The sequence below is a fragment of the Clarias gariepinus genome, chromosome 20, assembly GCF_024256425.1.
Source record: "Clarias gariepinus isolate MV-2021 ecotype Netherlands chromosome 20, CGAR_prim_01v2, whole genome shotgun sequence".
NCBI lineage: Eukaryota > Metazoa > Chordata > Actinopteri > Siluriformes > Clariidae > Clarias > Clarias gariepinus.
The window spans coordinates 23,573,918-23,595,000 of NC_071119.1; the positions used below are offsets into that span (position 1 = coordinate 23,573,918).

Here is a 21,083-nt window from a genome sequence, read left to right on the forward strand (position 1 = left end):
GAGAGAGAGAGAGAGTTACATTTGTCTTATATACAGAGTCAGAGTCACTACAGGAAAAGAAAAATAGTATGAGGTATTTTATATGAATAAAATAAAATATTAATAGTATTATATCGATATATAACGTATAGCCAAACATTTTGTATTCAAATATTTATGCAAGTTTTTCTTTTTCCTTTTTGACTAACTGTACAATATAAACACAGAGAAATGTGCAGTATATCCCTATATAAACTTGTGGGCGGGGCCAGTCGAACGCAGAGGGAGGCGGCGTTTTGTAGAGTAAGAAGGCGGGGCTTGGTGTGAGGCGGGGGTGGGGGTGGAGAGGGTTGTGGGCGTGGCTTATCCTCCCGGGTCTTCGCCGCGGCCGGGACTGCAGTGTAGCGCGAGCTCGTTGAGGAGCGGCGTCATGGAAACGCAGGCAGGCAAGCAGCTCCTCTCCAGTCCGCATTCCTGGGACACTCACTAAAGTCCCCCAGTGTGTCTGTTATCACATCACGGAGCCGGAGATCACCAGCGACTCGGACGGATTTATTACACACACACACACACACACACACACCCTGGGATATATCTACCTTCTGCGGATCTACTGTATACATGTCGGGGTGTTTTTTTGTGAATGGCGTTTGCAGGCTGATGATGATGATGATGATGATGATGATGTCCAGAGGCTTTGTTTACTCTTTAACCTCGTTTTAGGCAGAATATAATAATATAATCTTAATAATAATAATAATAGTGGGATATTTAGGCAGGGAGGAGGGGATGTGCTCTGCGCTTCTTCTTTCTCTCCCCTGCTTTTTTGTGTAAGGAGGGTCTGTTTAAGGGAAATGCATCATTTAGGATAGAAATCAGTGTTTTATCAGCATCTCGTTGGGAGGGTCGATGAGAACACGTTTTCACGCACGAGACGTTTAGAAAAGGTCGTTTTTCTGGGTTATTTCTTTATATTTTTTTGGTGGGGGGGTGGTGGAGGGATGGAGAGAATGGACAGTGAGGTATTCACTCCTCAGCTGGAGCACTTTCTGCTCACTCCTCTGGTGGCATGGGTACGAGCAAGCCTGTCTATCATTTCTACACAATTACCTAGTCTAGACCTTGTTGGGGTTTTTTTTGTCTATAATAATTTTTTATTTTTTTTGTATTTCAGGTGAAAACGGTGCTCCAGCCGAGCCCGAGCGACCACACCGGTCTCTCCCTGTACATGGAGATAGTGGACGGTTTCTACCTCAACGAGGTCATGCTGAGGATGTAAGTCTTCCTATACTGTTTCGCTGCCTTTTACTGTATAATCTTCATGAAACCCCTTTAGTCTGGCACTAGGCAGCATGGTGTTGTAATGGTTAGCACTGTCGCCTTGCATCTCTTTAGGGTCCGGGTTCGATTCCCAGCCAGACTCGATCCCAGTCTCTGTGTGCATGGAGTTTGCATGTTCTCCCCGTGCTTGGTGGGTTTCCTTCGGGGTACTCCAGGTTCCTCCCACAGTCCATAGACATGTAGGCTAATGTAGGTGAATGAGTGTATGTGTGTGTGCCTTGCGATGGATTGGCACCCTGTCCAGAGTGAACCCCGCCTCGTGCCCTAAGTCTCCTGGAATAGACTCCAGGTCCCCGGGACCCTGAATACAGAATAAAGTGGTATAGAAGATGAGTGAGTGAGTGAGTTTGGCACTACGGCCTTGCAACCTCCAGGGTCTGGGTTTGATTGGTGGGTCTGGGTTTCGCATGGTGCCCAGTCCAAGATTAGACAGGCAGATTACCCTAATTGGTGTTTCCAAGTTGCCACTCTGTTTAGGGTGGACCCCACCCCAGGGTGTGCCCAAAGTCTCCTGGGATTTAGGCTCCAGCCCCCCTCTGGTCCAATATGTACACAGGATAAGCGGGTTGGAAGATGAATGAATCTAATCATCTTCTAAACACTAGCTTCACCCTGAACCCCTGAATTCACAACTCTTCTTTCCATGATGTCTTCTTTCCTTCAGACCTGCGTGTTAGGATGAAGGTCAGGGTGTTAGAAGGCGTGCATGCTTTAAGACGGAGACGTGGTGCCTGAAGGGGTTTGGGAGGGAACTGTGTTGGTTTTTTGATGGTTTTCTATAGTAAGCAGTTTTGTTTTCTGGTTTAAGCTATGGAGGAGCTTTGAGTCCACATGTCCAGAAGGTTCTGAGTCATGGTTCTTGGTATGATGCACAAAAACGTCCGAGTAGCTTCTTCAGACAAACGCCTGGAGTACTGAGGATGGTTACAGCCATCCAGACGGTACCTCGGACCAAATCTTATGGCGCATGAGATCAGACGATTCTTCATTTCCTCGTTCCTAACGTTTTTTTTGTTGTAGTTGTTTTTTTTATCGGACATTTAATGGTATAAAAGCCAACATCGCAGTATGGACCTGTGTGATTAATTTAATCGCAAAAAGCTGGAATTTTATGGAGCAGGAATTCATTATTTGTTAATCTTTTGAGTTACTTCATTGATGTGGGAATCACCAGGGATTACCTGAGATTTGGGATTGGGTCTCGGTCGCCATAGATACTTCTTTTAAAGGTTGAGATGTGTTAAGTTTGGCTGTTTTTGCAAAGTTTGATTTTTGGCTGAGCTCTAGATGTATCATCCATTTTTTTCCAACTTGGCTGTTTCATATCTTTTAAACATTTTTTTATATGCTTTCTATTATCACTGCTTCGATTTTTATGCCTTTTTCCTTTTTCTTCTGCTTGGTTTCTACTTGCTTGTGATTCTTGACGCTGAACATCATTTGAACGTGTTTCGGTCATTTAGGCCAATCTTAGACACTAATCATATAGTGATTGTGGTAAGGAAAAGCTCTCTGAGACGAGATGAGACGTAACGTAAGGAAGAAACCGTAAGAGGAACCCGACTCCAGGAGATTTCAGAGGTTTACACTAGATATAAGGTTTAAGTTTGAGGATCTGTCCTTCCTTCTTTCCCAGGAGTTTCTCAGCACTTCTCAGAATGGGGGTATAAATGGTGTGTGGTGAGGTGTGGGCGGGGCGTTTGTGTGGTGGAGACTCTGAGCTTGGGGCAGCTGTTGGCGCTCGTCCTCTCAGCGTGGCGCTCGGACAGAAGGCACATTGTCTCGGAGGGAAGTGAAGCGGCTCTTTGTTGAGCGCCGCTCGTGTTAACCGGTTCCCCTGGACGTAAAATCTGCTGTTTAATCTCTCCTCAAGGTCGTGTTTAACTGGTGTATCGATCGCTGATAGTTTCACCAGAGAGGAAATGTTTTTTTTTCCTCTCTAGATCAGAGTCAGTGCTTTAAACAGCGGCAGGAGAAGGTGAAAGAGAACGCCTCGGCGTCGCATCCATCACACGCTCTGTGGGTTCTGACGCGCTACATTATTACAGCTAGCGATCAATACTCGTTCTCCTGAAGAGCTTCTGTTGCCGCGTCGACACCGATGGTCGTTATCCAGAGGAATGGCTGCGGGGCGATCGAGCTCCTCATTCGTCTTAGCAGATCTCTGTGTTCCGGCGGCCGAGACGTTTAGGCCCAGAGCCGAGAGTCTGTTAGCGTCCTGCTGGTTCTCTAAACCGGTGCACGGTGATGTGTCTCGCTGACACACTCAGGGACAATAGCAGGAAGTACATCTGCTAGTCACGAGCGGTGCACTCAATAGCATAAAACAACAAAAGCAAGCGAAAATTAGTTCTGTCTCATTTTCATCTAAAGAGCGCCGGAAACTCGACATCACGTCTGAAGAGAAATTGGACGAGTTTATTAAAAAAAAAAAAAAAAAAGCTGGGAGTTCTGTCTGTCACAGTGTGTTAAACCCTTATTCAAATTCACAGCACAACCGTACACAGTGTGATACACCAGGCGACGCTCACACCACTGACTCAGACCTCAAATAGAAAGATTCAGTACAGTGAAAAAAAAATGTACGATTGAACTAAAGATAGAATTTCCGATAAAAAATAAAATGCATTTTTAAAAGTTTACACAAGTACTTTTTTGGATATGAAAAAATATATAGATGACACAGGTTTTACAAAACGTACAATATGTAGTTGTAAACTTCCAAATATTCAAATGAACAAGGATAAAGACCTGCCGTGTGTGGGAATGACCGCAGTGTGATTGTCCCTGTTCCAGTCTTTGTCGAGTTCTCGGTTCGGATTGGTCACAATTAATTTAAATTTTTACTAGAGCACGCCCAGGTTATAAAATGTCAGCGTTTCCATGGTGACCAAGTACTCGGAGATGTCTACAGCCAGCGGACGAACAGCACAACCGCTAAAACTCGTGTTATTGTAGACACTAGAGACTAGAGAAAAAAATTGGTTATATATGACTGATCAGACAATACTCGTGTAATAAATTAATTTGTGATTCATATATTTAGCACTTGAGGCGGCAAAAAGTTACAGAATCGCAATACAGATGGGATCGGGACCGAGGTATATCGTGATGGTACTGTATCGGGTGATCCATGGTGATTCCCATCTGTAGTAGATACGGAGATGTTTTCCGTGTGGAGACATTTCACTTCGCTAGAAAGAGTGAGTAACAGATACAGCCTTTCCACCGAGGGAACCCGGAGTTAGTTGTACACAGACATACGATGATGTAATGACGTGACTCTCCAGCCTATGGAACAACAGAGCCAGTTCTTACGTGGTTGAACCGACACTCGCGCAGGATGAACTAGCATTGGGTTCACTTACTGGTGTAGCGCTTAGCACTGTCGCCTCATACCTCCAGGGTCGGGTTTCGACTCCTGTCTCAGGTCTGTGTGTGTGGTGTGCTTGGTGGGTTTCCTCCTGGTACTCTGGTTTCCTCCAACAGACCAAAGACATGCAGTGTGTTTTCAGATTGGATGTAGAGTAGGTTGTGTGTGTGTGTGTGTGTGTGTGTGCGTGCTTATCCCTCGGCAGATCATTAAGGATGCCCCTCAGTTCCCTTGTGCCACTAGTTCCTTGGAATACCTTCCAGGAGCCCCGCCCCTTATTATAGAATAAGCGGTATAGATGATTGATGGATGGGAGGAATGAGTCTCCAGTGTCAGAAGTAAATCTGCAACATTCATTCATTAATTTTTCTTATTAACTTAAAAAAAAAGGAAGAAAAAAAAACAGGCTGGTGAATGAACTATTGTGTGCAGCTGCTATAACGTAAGTGAGAACGGGAACTAATTTGTTTCAGATCTTATTACACGTGAGACGTGAATAAGTATGTTGGTTTGTAAGAGGAATCTGACACTTGGGGGTCGTATCGCTTCACAACACCACCATGGTTCATTAATTACACGTTCGTTTTATTTTTTTTAAATAAAAAAGTGCATCATGTGATGCGTCATGATATATTTAATTATCACACTACAGCATTTTTTTGAGCAGCATCAGAAAGCACCTCTTTTAGGATGCCATCACAAAAAAAACAGGGTTTAATGATAATTAAGATGTTTACGAGATAAACACAATAATTCCTGAAGCTCCTGCTGTGAAAGGCTCGACACTCGCTCGGGAGAGAGCAGGGATTCTTTCCCTCGTCTTTGTTTGCGGTTGCACGGTCATGCCTCCCGCTTTATCTCATGCAAACACACACACACACACACACGCTGGAAGCTCGACGTCTCCTTTGGTTTGTTTCTCGAGCGCTTCGGCAGACAGATTTCTCGCTCTGAGACGTGGAGGCTCCAGGATTAGTTAACGCTTGGGCACAGATGGTGGAGGTGAACTCTGCTCCACATAAAGCAGACGCTCCTCCAGACCCGAACCCACGTCCTTCTTCTCGTCATCTCCTCATCATCACCAGCCGAGACATTAACACACCGACTGTAACACTTTTCCCAGCACTGAGCTGATACGAGGTCGGTGTTTTTTCTTTGACGGGGCTTTAATTACATAAATCCCCAGTCAGGTTTTTTTTTTTTTTTTTTTTTGACACCACATGCTGCTTTTCTTGAGACAGAGGGTGATAATGGGATAAGCCCACATTAACACACACACACACACACACGTTCTCCTGGCACCGTTCCTCCTTCCTCTTGATACAGCAGAGCTGCGTTTCCTCCTTTGTTTCCTCCATCGTTTCCCTCAGACAGTCTGAAATCTTATCTCCAGCGATCGAAGCCGAGCTGCAGGCAGGTAGGAGAGAAAGATGAAGACCACGACGATGAAGGTTCCATCCCCCTTCATCCCTCAGGGTTTTTTTTTATTTTCCTCCCCCTCGCATCCTGTTGCAAATCATATTTAAAAAAATTATTCAATTAAATGACCGCTGTACAATGTTTTATTTTTTACATTCAATTAGTAAAAGTAACCAGTGCCTGAGAATTAAGTGGATATATAAAGCACTATGTAGACTCATGTAGTTAGTTATTATGCTGTACCCTATGTAGTGAGCATTTAAGATGGATGAGTTTTTTTTCCCGCCGTCGATTCCTGTTTTTTCGCTTCAAAATGGATTTTTTAAGTAATTTATTTATTTATTGTATATATAAATATATGGACATGTATTTATAATAGAGATGCTCCAGTCAAGTAGCACCATTTGGAAGCTCGGGCACAGAATCGGTCGGATCCGACGTGATCGGTCATGTCTGAACGAGCTGAAAAACAAGTAATAGTTTGATCAGACATGACCGATCACATCGGATATGAAAGATTCTGTTGCACCATTTGGAAACTCAGGCACAGAATCGGTCATATACGACGTGATCGGTCATGTCTGATCAAACCGTGACCTGATTTCCAGCTTGATCAGACATGACTGTTGATGTTGGACATGACCGGTTCTGTTGCACCATTTGGAAGCTCAGGCGCAGAATCGGTCATGTCTGATCAAACTGTGTCCTAGTTTTCAGCTCGATCGGACATGACCGATCACGTCAGATTTGACCGATTCTATGCCTGAGATTTCAAATGGTATTATCGCGATACCTCAGTGCTGATTCGATTAATATTGGGATTCTATAAGTATCACAATTTTATAAATATCCTGACTTTAATTTGTCACAATTTTAGGATCTTAAACCTTTTAAAAAACGTTTTCTAATCGGCCATATGAGACATGATCGGTCATGTCTGATCAGAATGTGATCTTGTTTTGAGCTTGATCAGACATGACCGATCACGTCGGATATGACCGATTCTGTGCCAGAGCTTCCGAATGGTGCAACAGGAACTCGTTTTTATGGCCCTACATTATCATATAGTTTTTTTCTCCATACTCTGGACGTGAATTAGTCTCAGAACAAGCGTATTACACGCAACTTACAACTGATCCATGCGTGTTTAAGAGTTTGAAGGGGGTAAAACGTCGCCGTTTCTTAATATTCCTTCAGGTGGTACACGCTGAACTATTCTGAACTAAGTTTGGTGTGTAGGAATAATAGTTACAGCGGATGCCGTAACAGAGACACAAGTATGTGCTGCTCAGCAACAATAACTGAACATTACAACCTGGTCATTCAGGTCATCAGGTGACTTCATTAGACTTCATTCATAAAGTAATGTTGCAATTTAAAGTTAAATGTTAATCTAACGGTTAAAACTTTCGAGTTATGACTTAACTTTTTATTTTTAAATGTTTAAGATCCTAAAATTGGGGAAAAAAAATTATTATTGGATCAGGATATTTATAAACCCGTGATACCTATAGAATCGCAATATCACTCGAATCAGCGCTGAGGCATCGTGATAATATCGTATCGGTCGGTCATTGGTGATTCCTATATTTATTGAGCAGACTTGTGTTCTTAAGTTCTTATGTCTGCCTTCTTCCTGCCTCACGACTCTTCATGACTTTCCAGTTTTTCCCCATGCATCCTGATTTTTTTTTTTCCTTTTTAAGATGTGGCTTTAGCTATTTAAACTGAGCTCCAGATGTCTAAGAGAAGTTAAAGTCGTATAACAGAAGTCTCCGTAAAAAGAAAAGCAGTGACATACAGTAATACTCTTGAATGAGAGCTTCCTGTTTTTTTTTTTTTTGTTTTGTGTCCTGTTTTATTGTAGTTTGTTTCACAAAGATCCCTGTGAACCCTGATCAGGTGTGACCTCGATGGTTTACAGCACTCTCACACCTATCCGTCTGTTCTACAGACAGAGTATACACATCTCAGAGCCGAATTAACACTTCAGTCGTTTTTGTTTTTGTGGTGTTTGGTTCATGTTGCCTCGTCACCGCGTGTGATTAACGAGCCGTCGGCTGAGAGGAGCACGTGGAGCCACGGAGGTGTTCGACCGTCACATCAGAATCAGGGCTGTTTAAAGGAAAAGTTGTGCGTTAAACTATTCCAGTCACTGAGGCAGCGAGCGTCTTTAATAAATTCCAAGATGATTATATAAATGACAGAGTTTATCCTGGAAAATCTTCACAGGGACGATTGAGGTTTTAAGTGCACACGCTAAAATGTATTTATTTTTATTTCTCGCACAACATCCGACATTTGGTCAGTAAGTCTCATGTAAAGGCTGAGTAAAAACAAAGAGAGAGTTAATAGGATGTACTTATTGATTACTAATAACCGTCAGAGATACTAATTAATTCACAATTGAATAAAGTTTGAACAAACTTTAAATAAAATACATAACATTATGTAGAAAAAGCAATATGAAAAACATGTGCGATTATATTGTACTTTACTATACTATGTTATGCTATACTATGCTAAATTGTGCTATGCTATGCTATGCTATACTAAACTATGCTATGCTATGCTAGGCAATGCTAGGCAATGCTATGCTAGGCTACGCTACGCTATGCTTTACTATATGCAATGCTATACTATTCTATGCTATGCTATACTATATGTTATGCTATGCTATACTATGCTATACACTTAACTTTCTGTCCATAAAAGGGGGAAAAGTCACCACTTGGATGTATCTAATCGAATAGTTAAGAGGCTTCTACTGGATGATTACTGCAATGATTGATTAATCTTGTTCAGCTGCACCAAATTATTAAACCCTAGATGTTCAGCTCGCACTGAGTAGCTTGTCGTTTTTTAAACAACCGTTTTAGAAGACTCATCCTGTGGTCGTGGCAAAGATGTTACTCTATTTTAAATTATTGTTCTGCATCAAGCAAAGAATGCAACTAAGGAGATTGCTGAAAAGTACTAACATTATGTTAAGAACGGTTAAATGCATTATTGAACCCTAGACAGAGGTGAATCAAGATTACTTAAACGCTTAGTAGCATCAAATTATATAAAAAATGTAAAAAGAAATTAAAAAATTAAATCATGGTTATGTTTACTTGTGTAAGAAGGAGCATTTCCACACTTACTATGCAAAAAGAACTCAAGGGGATGGGACTAAACAGCTGTGAAGCCTTAAGAAAACCACATATCCAGTGAGATTCATCAGAAAAACAGCTTTAGTTTCCTAGGGAGTGTAAAGAATGTACTTTGGAGCGACGGAAAAAGGTCATGTGACTCGTCCAGAGTGACCCTATTCCAGGGTAAGAAGGGAAGCGCATGAAGCGATCATGCATAGTGTCCACTGTACAAGTCTCTGGAGACAGTCTTATCATCTGGGGTCGCTCAGGTCTAGACTCAGCAAAAAAATGAAGCCATCTGACGACCTGAATGTACTGAACGACCAGGTTATGTTATATTATATTATTATAATATATATCATTCAATTTATAGGGTTGTTTTTATATCCTGTTAAAACTTCTGCCCTCATCACACAGGGCCTCAATACAGAATATTATTTCAGCCTGATCGTTTAAATGATGTTAAATATCAAACGTTTCCATATAAAGTCCCCAAAACTATTAAAACAGCCCGGATCTGTGCTAGGCATGGAGTTTAACTCTGTCCAAAATACACTCAATCCTGAACGATTCTTCTCACACACTATTCATTGTTCTCTCCAACCAGAGGAGCAAATTATTACTTGGTGTTTAGAGAACGCCACGGGAGATTTTTTCTTCCAACAGACATAAAATGATAGAAATCTTTTTTTGTAACATTTACACTTTGTGGGTCGTAACTGTCCATAATGATACAATATCACACTAATACAATACTTGTTCCCACGGTCGTTTACCAACACTGTTTGGCCTTCAAGTGCAATATTGTTAAATGTATTATTATTATTCGTGCGTTTTCCTTTTTCCCTTCCAAGTGCAATGTACGTGAATTCAGTCGTGACTCATGTGTGCTGTGCCTTCTGAATTTTTAAGCTGGTTTTAAGTAGTTTCTTTTTTTTTCCACTTCCCTACGGTGCTAATTTATTCTAATTCCCCATGTCTAATTTTTTACTCTTTTAAAACAACAAAAAGCGACCGTAACCAAGACAAAGCAATTTCCCTCTGGAATCTGAAATCATAGGTTTGTTTATCAAAAGCTGAATCAGCATCGACGAATCTCTTGATCGATTTCCTCCTGGAGTCTTCGCTGTTAAGTCTCGCGTAAATCACCCTGTACTTACATCAAAGTTCCAGCGATTTGCTTTTGTTTGTTTGTTTGTTTTGTTTTGTTACTGTCTGAAGCGGATCAGACTGAAGCGAAAAGTAGACATGAATGACAGACGCCCAGACGCAAAGGATTATTTCCCTAAGAGTGTACATTGGCGTGGCGGGGGTCTCGTTGTCATGGCAACCACATCGTCTTAAAGTCTTACAACAGTTTGATCTATAGTACGCGTTTTATTCTAGGAGGTACGTTTTTGTTTGGCGTGAGTTATGGGTGTCGGTTTCACCGGCTTCTCTCTGTGACGAGGTTTGTTTTTGTTGTCGTCGGTGTTACTCAGGGGCTCGGGCAGGCCTTTAATCGCCTTCTGACTCTTGCGCGACCTCGAAGCTCCTCCCTCCATAGCGAGGATGATGGAATTGGAGGAATCCGCCCGTCTATTCAGGACACTCGTTTTGTTTTTTTTCTCGTGGTTATCAGGCTGTGATGTAAATTAGTGTCCTCAGTCAGTGTTTAACCGGGATTACTTCCCCCACCGCTGTGTTTAATTAAGGGGTTAAGCTCATCAGGACTGCCTGAAAGCCCTCCTGTGCTCCCAGGTCACGTGACAGACGCAGCATTCACACTCCGTCAATAAAAGAAGGAGACCCTGTTCTCTAATTTGCAAAACAGAGAGGCAGTGTGTGTGTGTGTGGGTCGGTGGGTGTGTGTATGTATATGTGAGAGCATCAAACTACTCTGATCCCGAGTGCTCGTAGGAGTCTGGCTTTTGTGTCTGATCTGAGAGTGAATCAGAAGCTTGTACGCCGAAGGGAAGGTTGGTAGTCACATGATCCTGCGAGTGACACAGATGAACGGTCGAGTTAGCCATTATGTGTGTGTGTCGGGATTGTTAAGGATGAGGCAAGAAAGTGTGTCAGGGTTCATGCATGTGGCATGGTTGACCTTATCCATACAAACACTCACTCACTCACTCAGTTACTCACTCATCTTCTGTACCGCTTTATCTTGCATTTGGGGTCGCAGGGGGCCTGGAGCCTATCCCAGGAGACTTAGGGCAGGAGGCAGGGTACGCCCTGGACAGGGTGCCAATCCCGCAGGGCACACACACATACTCACACTCATTCACACGCTACAGGCAATTTGGGGACGCCTAACCTGCATATCTTTGGACTGTGGGAGGAAACCGGAGAACCCGGACGAAACCCACCAAGCACGGGGAGAACATGCAAACTCCATACACACAGAGACAGGAATCGAACCTGGACCCTGGAGGTGCAAGGCGACAGTGCTAACAGTGCTACACCAGTGGTTCTCAAACATTTTCTGTCATTCCCCACTTAAGAGGGTGGGTGAATTTTCAAGCCCCATTGTGAACAAAATGATAACGAAATCGGCCAAGTTTACTATTTATTAAAATATCAATTTCTAAACCAATAAGATCAAATAACACCAAGTTCAAAACAGATAAAATACATGTGCAATTGTTATAACAGGCTTACTTCGTCACTTATCTAGAGCTTTCTTTCAAAGAAGTCGAGTGGCTTATTAACGTGACTGGGGTGTGTTGTCTCTAAGTGTCTTCCTACTTTGTTCGGTCTCATGCTGTCTGCTGCCAGCAGTTTAAGACACAAAACACACACGGGTCTCTCCTCTGCCCCCACCATCCCCACCATGAATCCAAGCGCAACATACAGTAGGCTGATAGTGCTAAATCACCTGCTTTTTTGTGGCCCATGTAACATATGTATTCATTGACGTTATTATGCTCACTACATACAGTGCGCTACTGACCCGGTTTGTGTCCGCGGTAAAGTCAGTTTGATATTCGCATCTCCGAATTCAATAGCTGCGTAAGTAAACTCGCAAATAAGATACCCATGTATATTTCCTCTCTACATTGTCTTTAAGCTACATCCGCCTTAAATTATACACGTTTAAAAGCAGAAACATCATTATTTTTTACGGCGCAACTAATGATTTAGGGATCATCGCAAAATGCCGCACACCAACAAAAAGCGTAGAACGATATTGATCTTCCCTTCTGTTCAGCGCCTGAAGGATCAAAAAGTAACTTTGTTGCCGCACTGGAAACTGATAAAATGTAAATTTTTAACAAAAATACAGAAACATCAGCATACACATTGAAATAAATGAAATTACATATATATCGTTCCTCAGCAATTATTATGCCGACGTTAAACCGTTATTGTTGCACTATGGTTCCACTTTTTCTTTGATGTTATTTTAATTCACTTGTATTAATGATCCATTTCTTTGCGTGTGATGGTTTAGTTTCGAGTGTCCGATCTTTATTGTCAATAAAGAAAAGCTGACTCCTCAACCTAGATTGGAAAACTGTAAGAAAAAGCTGATAACCTGACCTGGATTGTCATGACAAGAACATTAAAACCACCTAGGACACTGGGGTAATCATGGGCTCCACAGGGTCTCTGAGGGTGTGGTCTTTTGGATGCTGTGAGTTGTGAGCTCTGTGTTTGTCCGGCGTGTCCCATGGGTGCTCGATCGGATTGGGATCTGATGAGTTTGGAGGTCAGGTCAGTGGTTTCGGACTCTTTACTCGTTGGGGCCCAAGCATTGCAGACTATGATGCACTGAGTGTTCTGGTGCATTTCTATCATGACCAACAACAACTTTATTTTCATTGATTTGTTCTGCATTGGCTTTTCTCTGGGATTGGACCAGACTGGCTTGTCTTGGGTTCCAGGCACCAGTTTAGTGGTGTATAACTGGTGATCAACATGGTTCAGTTTGCTCATCAGTGGTCAGAATGTTATGGCTTATTGTGTATGAGAAATTAGCAACAGCTTTAACAGGAACTATCTCAATAGTCATACAGGAATCTCAAGCTACAGCAGAACAGACTCAGACTTGACCAAACCAGGCAGTTTGACCTCTGTGTGACCTTACAGCTGAGTGAAATTCCTTTTTCTCATATCCTGGGGTCAGAGCGCAGGGTCAAGTCAGATAAAGTTGAGGCTCTTGCTTAAGGTATGCGCAGCTTGATCAACAACCCAAAGCCTTAACAGCAAGATTCCCAGATTCCTCTTTACCGTTGACTTGAGTAGTCCTTGATGAGGTCTTTCTGCTCTTGCGCCATCCTGTCAGCTTGAGAGTATTTCCGTCTGCTGGATGTTTTTTGTTTTTCACAAGACACTAGAGTTCAGCGGTCTAGCACTAGCCACCAAAGGCTAAGTTTTTTTTTGGAGGAGCTTGACAACATCTGAGCCTTCAGATTGAAGAGCTTTCTGCAAAAACCGCTTCTCCTTTGGACATGTTTTAAAACTGAAGTCTGTTATTTTTTCCCCATACTCTGGTACTTTACATCACGGATCTAAAAACAGAACTCTTTAACACTTTAAAGGTGTGATGATCGCGCCAATATACCGGAATGTCCTGGGGGTTTAACTTCCTGCATACAGAGTGGGGTAGAATGGCATTTAAACAAAACACAATTTAAACACTCTTGTCTGGAAATGCTGTGGGCAATTTTTATCTCGTTTCTTGGCGAGGCAAAAAAACATTCCTAGATGAGATTCTTCCTACAGTAAATCCACCTGGTATCATGTAACAGTTATTATTACTGATCAGATCACAGGAACGATCCGTCACACTTAAACACGCGATCACGTTCCGTCTTCGTGAAGAGCTGTTTGTGTATCATCGGTTTAGACGGGTTATGACCCGGTGACACGTCGAGGACAGACGAGACACATGAGACGTCTCTCTCATCGTCACACTGCTGTTACTCATAAACACCGGCCTTACCGATGAGGAGTTCACGCTTCACTGACGGAAAAGTCAATACAGACGTCATGTGATATGAGAAAACATAAACTGATGATACATGTGAACATTTCTACAGTGTACAGTATTTAATCACAGTCTGTATGTAGCAAAATAATAACAAACAGTATTTTAGTATCTTACTTACAGCACACTATGATATAATAAAGTGCTAAAAAGTATATAATGGCGAATTTATTACCTAATGACGTTCTGTATTAAAGTTAAACATAAAACCGTTTTTTATTTCCCTAAATTGTATTTTTATTCATTATATACAGACGTCTAGACGATATATAGTTTTTTTTCTTACACAACGGAAATAAGTAGTCGTTTATGCTGGTTTCTAAACTCATTCGTCGTTTGTATGTTGTCTTAAATTTTTCATAATCGTACAGTACTGTGCAAAAGTCTTGACCCCCCCTTATTTCTTTATATAATAATAAATGACATGTTTTAGTTCATAAAAATAAAAAAAATGGAACAAATGTTTTACTGCGACAGCCTGCAAAGTGCCTAAATATACAGGGTTTTTTTTCAATAAAAGGTTGTTTATGTAACAAGAAACTCTGGCTTTTCTAAGGGAAAATATGAAAAAGCACTCCTTTTGCACAGTACTATTCTGTATATTGTCAGGTAAAATATGAACTAATTAAAAATCCACTTTGTCTTATTGTTGTTGGTGTTAATGTGGAGACAGACTCGATCATGGATTTTCTTTTCCGTTTTCTGTTTTTTTTTTTCCCCTCTTAGCTTTCATGTGAGCGCTGACTATTTTCTATCCCTCTTTTTTTTAAATTGCGTTTTTTTTTTTGTTTGTTTTTTTACCCAGAAATCCTAAAGCGGCGAGTCAGAGACTGAACAAGAAAGTGAACAACGATGCGGTGTTACGTGTGCAGAATCTCTCCATCCTCATACGACACATCAAAACCTACTACCAGGTGAGTTTTATTGTCCTTATTATATCTCTAGTGGGCGGTCCTATCAGAGGTTTCAGCCAATCAGCAAATCACTTTGAACGCAAATCAAGTCGTAGCGTTTTATAAAAAAAAAAAAAAAATGATGATAAGGAATCTAGTTAAAATATCTATTTTTAAATGTTGTATTTCACTGAGACGCTGTAATGTCTCATCTTGCATATAAATATTAGTGTTACACCGAGTTCATCAGGCCACGATGGAATAAAACCTGCACTTACTGAACACACACTCCTTTAACGACGTGACTGGAAAATCAGAAGCAGTAAAACGTATTTTGGTTAAAAAAAAAAAAAAAGTGTTCCACAGGCTGGTGTGTGACGCCGCCTGTTTCCCACATGCTTCTCGGCGTGATGCAGATGTGTTACGGCAGAAGGGTCTCACACACACACACACACACATATGCAGATGTGGTTTAAGTCATCGCTTTAATTGAATATCAGATGCAGATGGACACTTTGATGGTCAGGTGATTAACTTGGTGGTGAAACCCGAATCTGCTGGATGTCGATGCTGCCGTCACGTGCGGATGACGAGTTCACCCCAAAAGCAAATATTTAAAGGATCCAGTATTTTATTGCTTCTGTAACAAGTTGACACAAGTCTCAGGGCTCCTCCGAAGTGTGTGTGTGTGTGTGTGTTGATGGAGCTGAAGTACCGTACTTCTCACATAATGCTTGTTTTTCCACCTCAAACTCTCTCTGTTTCACTCCTCCTCTGAGTGCACCGTTTCAGTGTCTATGTAAATGAGCCACTCCTGAGCCACGCCCATCCAGAGATCAGCTAGTTCTGAGCAACATGACGTGGGAGGGGTTCTTCTTATATGAGGTCACATTAGGAGGGTGGAGGAAATATCTAATTGGCTTGTTTACTTAATCTCCTTAAATGGTTATTAGACCTTGTGTTTTTATTTTATTTTATTATTATTAATTGAATGGAATGAATCAAACATATTCGAGAGTGGTCAGGCTGGTCTTTACTAGTTACATCACAGCAAAACCCTACATGATATTAGTTTCAGGCTACATATCGAGCGATGTAAAACGCTGTGTGTCATGTTGTGATAGGTAACTAATCAACCCCAAATCCTTGTCTTAGACTGAAACTGTCTGCCAGCTATTACTATTATTTTTATTTGGTAAACAATCGCACTTTCATGTTGTTGAACATCCTCTTAATGGCTTATTGTGCATTATAGCAGCGATAAACTCAGCAGCATTTTGTTTTCTCTTTCTTAAGCTGATTAAATTGTAAAATACATGATCCGTTACTCAGAAAACTAAAAGCACAAACTCCTCCGTCTCGACGCACGGTCCGGGAGCGCTCGGCAATACGCCGGCTGAAGAAATGAGACGTGACGCGACGCGCCCGAAATGGACTCCGGAATGAGTGAAATGTGGGAGGAATTTCTCAGATCATATACTTCTGCCGGAGCGCCGATCACAGAGCGGAGTGGCGTAATGACAGCTCCGCTACATCTACACCTGGAAAGTCTAAACGTTTTTCATCTCAGAAGGATCAAAGCAAATAGGTTCATCTTTATTATTATTATAATGATAAAACAAAGTCCTTAAACGCAGAAGTCAAAGAGTCAGGGAGAGTTAATACTAATCACCATTAGCATAGCATTGAATCTGATTGGTCAGAAGATATCATGATGATGTAATTGTGTTTTATTGCCATATTTTCTGAGTCGAGTGAATCAAATGCACTGTGTTTTTCGCGTTTATTAATTTAAACGCGCCAAAGGACAGAGCCGTAGAACTGTGGAAGAAGAAGAAAGCCTCAACGCTGGATTTGACTCTAAACTTTGCGGGTTTTTTATATCGTTATTTCCAACCAATGAGTGTAAGAGTTAATGTGGATGTTTTCAGCACTGCACGTTCCTCAGACCCTCAGGTTCATGGTTTGTTTCATGATGTCTACAATGACTTTCCCTCTAATTCAAACTGACTAATGGATGCAAAAGCATCTTCACCGCTAGGACCAGCATGACATCACGAACCGGTTTCCTCTGGCTCTGAGAAGCCGCGATAAATCCAAGCACGAATACTGTTGGGATTAATACCGAAGGAGCTGCACGCGCCCGGGGGATTAGAGACAGTCGAGTCAGCACAAATCCAAACCTGTCAATTATACTCTCCTCCGATGTGCCTGTGGGACGTGATAAACCGCCAGAAACCCCTGCGACTCGACTTGAATCTCGCCCTCCGCCCTTTGTCGCAGCGGAGCTTTAAGGTCTGCGCCACAGAGAAGCGATAAATCTGAATAAGCCGAAGCATATTTCCATCATAATGGCCGTGTAAAAACCTGAGAGTCGGGCAGCTCTCAGGTTCCTGATGCGTTTTTAATGGACGGGGGAAAGCGCAGGCTCAGTCTAGACGCACGACTGCTAAAACAATCACACACTCGGAGGAATGGAGCTACAGTGGGTGGAGCTGGCGGAGGACCAGCTGAGGGGAAAGTGAGCGACCAGGGAAAGTCTAACTTCTGCATAGTACTGAGAGACAGACAGCCAGACAGAAAGACAGAAAGGTTCTGATGGAACTTGAATGGATAGAAGAATCAGAAACAAGATTAAACACATTCAATTTCGATTTGAGGCAGAATAGTGCTACTAGAATTTTATTAAAAACGTTATTATCCAATATTGTAGTTATAATACAAATATTTTATGGGTACTCTTTATTCCTAAGAATCTCCCTTACGTCTTTATATCACCTAGCATTGGCTATAGACAACCTTTCTAGCATTAGATGTACAGAATAGTTAAATTAAAGATTTCAGTAAGGATTAAATTCTTAGTGATTATTATTTCACTTGCAGAACTTTCAGTTTTAATAGCTGACTTTTATCTTTAGGTGTAGTGTTTAAATTTTAGAAGCTACAGTATGTTGCATGCAAGAAATGACTTTTTTTTTTATATGTCCTTTGCGGGATTTTTTTACAGCTAGATTGTTTAATTTTAATGTTTAATGTTTCATGTTACTGTAAGTCTTATGTCTTTTCTTTATTAATACCACATTATACACCATTAGTCAAAAGTTTGGACACCCCTTCTAACTCAGTGGCCTTTCCCAATTTTTATTTCTTTCTGCATTGTTAAACAATACTGAATACGTTTATCCAAAATATACAATAATCTCTACAATTTGATCAGTTGATATTGAGATGTTTATCTGCTACTTCTGCTCTGTAAAGCTTCATAACGGCTCTAATCTGAGGTGCTGGTTGTTAATTGGTGATTTCTGAGGCTGGTGACTCTAAATGAACGTCTCCTCTGCAGCAGAGGTACGTTTTGCTCTCGCTTTCCTGGGAAGGTCTTCATGGGCGACAGGTTCATCATGGAGCTTGATGGGTTTTGCAGATAAACGCACTCGACACGATACTGTTCTTGCTAAAACTGTTCCAGAACAGCTGACCTTTATGTCTTAAAATAACAACTGGCTGTTGTTGGTGGTGCTTTTGCTGAATTACGGTACATTATTCCAGATGTGTTATTTCATAGTTTTGAACTCACCAGTATTGATTTAGGAGAAAATGTAGAAAATAAATCACAAAACAAAAATCATTGAATGAGAAGGTGTGTCCAAACTTTTGGAGTGCGGAAACATTGCTCTTATTCGACTGGTCCAGTACGGTTCTCACTATTGCACCGGGTTTAGTACGATAACTATTTTCCTAATGTCAAGCAGCTGAGAAGAATAATGGTGGTTGGAAATTACTATTTAACTTACAGAAGTGGTATCAGCGGTAAGATCTTAAGCTCAAGTATTTGAGGCGTTCAGACTGAGTGTTCTTTCAACTGAAGGTCTTCCCACATTCCAAACACTCATTTCAGTTAGCAGTGCTTGGACCCGAAGGGAAATGTAAGAGGAATTAAGGGAAGTGTAACTAATAAAGAAGGTGGCGCCTCCGATGTGGTCTTTCTCCCAACTTCTGACCAGGCGGCCAAGAACACGGCTTTCGCTTAAGTTTCCGCGTGTGGAGTTAATAAGTCATTTCTCAAACCAGAGGAATTCCTGATTCACGCTTGACTTGCCTGATGATTTTCCTCAACCACATTCCTCGCGTTACTGCTTGTTAGCTTTCACCTTTCCCGTGACTGCTCCTGCTCTCCCGTTCCCTAAAGTTCCCCTCGCTATCCTCAGATTCACATCTCAAACCTGACCGTTTCGCACGTCATTACTCTCGTCTCATTAACTTTGACACGCAGGACTTGCCATGTTTTTGTCCAGCTGAACAGACCTCTTTTCTCGGCCCGGCCCTCAAGCTACCGAGCACGAGCTGGGAATATATATACACCACGCTTCTGTTTTTTCTTCCCTTTTGAACTCTTTTTGGAAGCAATTACGCAGATGTAGGCGGTTATTTCTTTTTTTTTTTTTTTTCCGTACCCAGACACTCTGGGCTGCTCAGATGGAAATACAACTGACTCCCACATCTGTAAGCGTTGCTCCGTCCTGGCCTTTCGGAAACACAGCAGTTTGTTTAGGGAGTTACGTAGCGGCCGGCGCACACAAAGAGACGTCTGTTGGTTAGACGTCCAGTCTGCAGAGCGCAGAGACAGACGAGATGTTATTTTTTCCCCCCTCATCTTGAAAGATGTTTGTTGTGTTTTTTCCCTCTTTTTAGCATATGTGCAGCATTACTACGGGTTTAGAATTGAGGTTTTAGATCAAGATTAGTTTTTATGGTTTATTCTGTTGTTCAGGCTTTAATTTTATTAGCCAAGTTGTCATTTTATAGTACCCAATAGTTTAGTTTTAGTACCCAATATTAACTAATAGAATGAACCTTTTTAATGATGTAACACTGATGTTTTGAGTCAAAAAGTTTTTGTTTAACATACAAAAATACAAATTGGACAAAAAACCTTAACAAACAATAAATGATACGTATCAGGATAAAATACTTTCTACACAAAAATCCAGGATATTTTTTTCTGAGTGTTTAATTTAAACGATAAAAGAGTTTGTTATTCAGTTTTTGGTTCTATAGTATAGCTATAGCTTTAAAGATTTTTGTTCAGGTTTTGATTTTAACAAAAAGTTATTGCTACATTCTTGTGTTTAATTTTGTAAAGTTGTATTTTTTTATAATGATACTACCTAATATTTTATAGAATTGACCATTTTTTATTATGTAACAATTTTTAAAATTCATTTTTTTATCAGGTTCAAATACATTTGAAATAAAAGCCCAAGTTAGATTTTTATTCTCAGTGTTTCCTATTTGTTATTGAGTCTTAAATTCTATACCTTTCTATATTTTACAGATTTTTGTTCAGATTTTAAGTTTAAAAAAATTTTTTTTTTTTACATTTTGGTTTTTAATCCTAATAGCTAAGCTGTATTTTTTTTACGCATTTTCTAATTTTAACTCTTTTTTTTTTGTTATAGTTTTTGATAATATTTTATAGTTTAGCTTTAAGTTCTCAATATAAGGTATAATTTTGTTTATTATCCGTCATTTCAGCAGGAGTAGTAAGTAGTAAGTCTTTATTACTATTATAATTTTTTTTGTGATTGATTATTAATAGCATTTTTAACTGTAGTGTTAATTTTTTTATTTAGCTAATATGTATCTTTGGTTATAGTTGCATTGAATTTGCATTGTAGCATTGTAATTTCTCTCACTCACTCATCTTCTATACCGCTTTATCCTACATTCAGGGTTGCAGGTAAAATAAAATTATTATAAATAAATTTATTATAAAATTGTTTTTCGTAGTTTTTCATTTTAATAGCTAAAAACTCTACAGTTGTAGACTTTTCCGCATCACAATAAACCTTATTAGCATTAAAACACGGGTGACTATAATAACTAATACATAACCTCAGTGTGTGTAATACATAACAGTTTAGAGTTTACATAAACAGTTTAAAGCAGCTGTCTAAGCATCGTTA

At 40.8% G+C, this 21,083-nt stretch overlaps 1 protein-coding gene across 6 annotated transcripts in view; it reads left to right on the plus strand.

Annotated features, from left to right (window-relative positions):
• Positions 1–374: 374 nt before the first annotated feature.
• The window catches only part of ccdc88ab (coiled-coil domain containing 88Ab), a 56,951-nt gene continuing 36,242 nt past the window's right edge, over positions 375–21,083 (plus strand). For all 6 annotated transcript variants that reach the window (XM_053479667.1, XM_053479668.1, XM_053479663.1 and 3 more), the window contains exons 1-3: positions 375–1,052; positions 1,154–1,254; positions 15,030–15,138. In XM_053479667.1, coding sequence (XP_053335642.1) covers positions 981–1,052; positions 1,154–1,254; positions 15,030–15,138 — 282 coding nt within the window. In that variant the 5' untranslated portion in view covers positions 375–980. The remainder of the gene's footprint in view (positions 1,053–1,153; positions 1,255–15,029; positions 15,139–21,083) is intronic.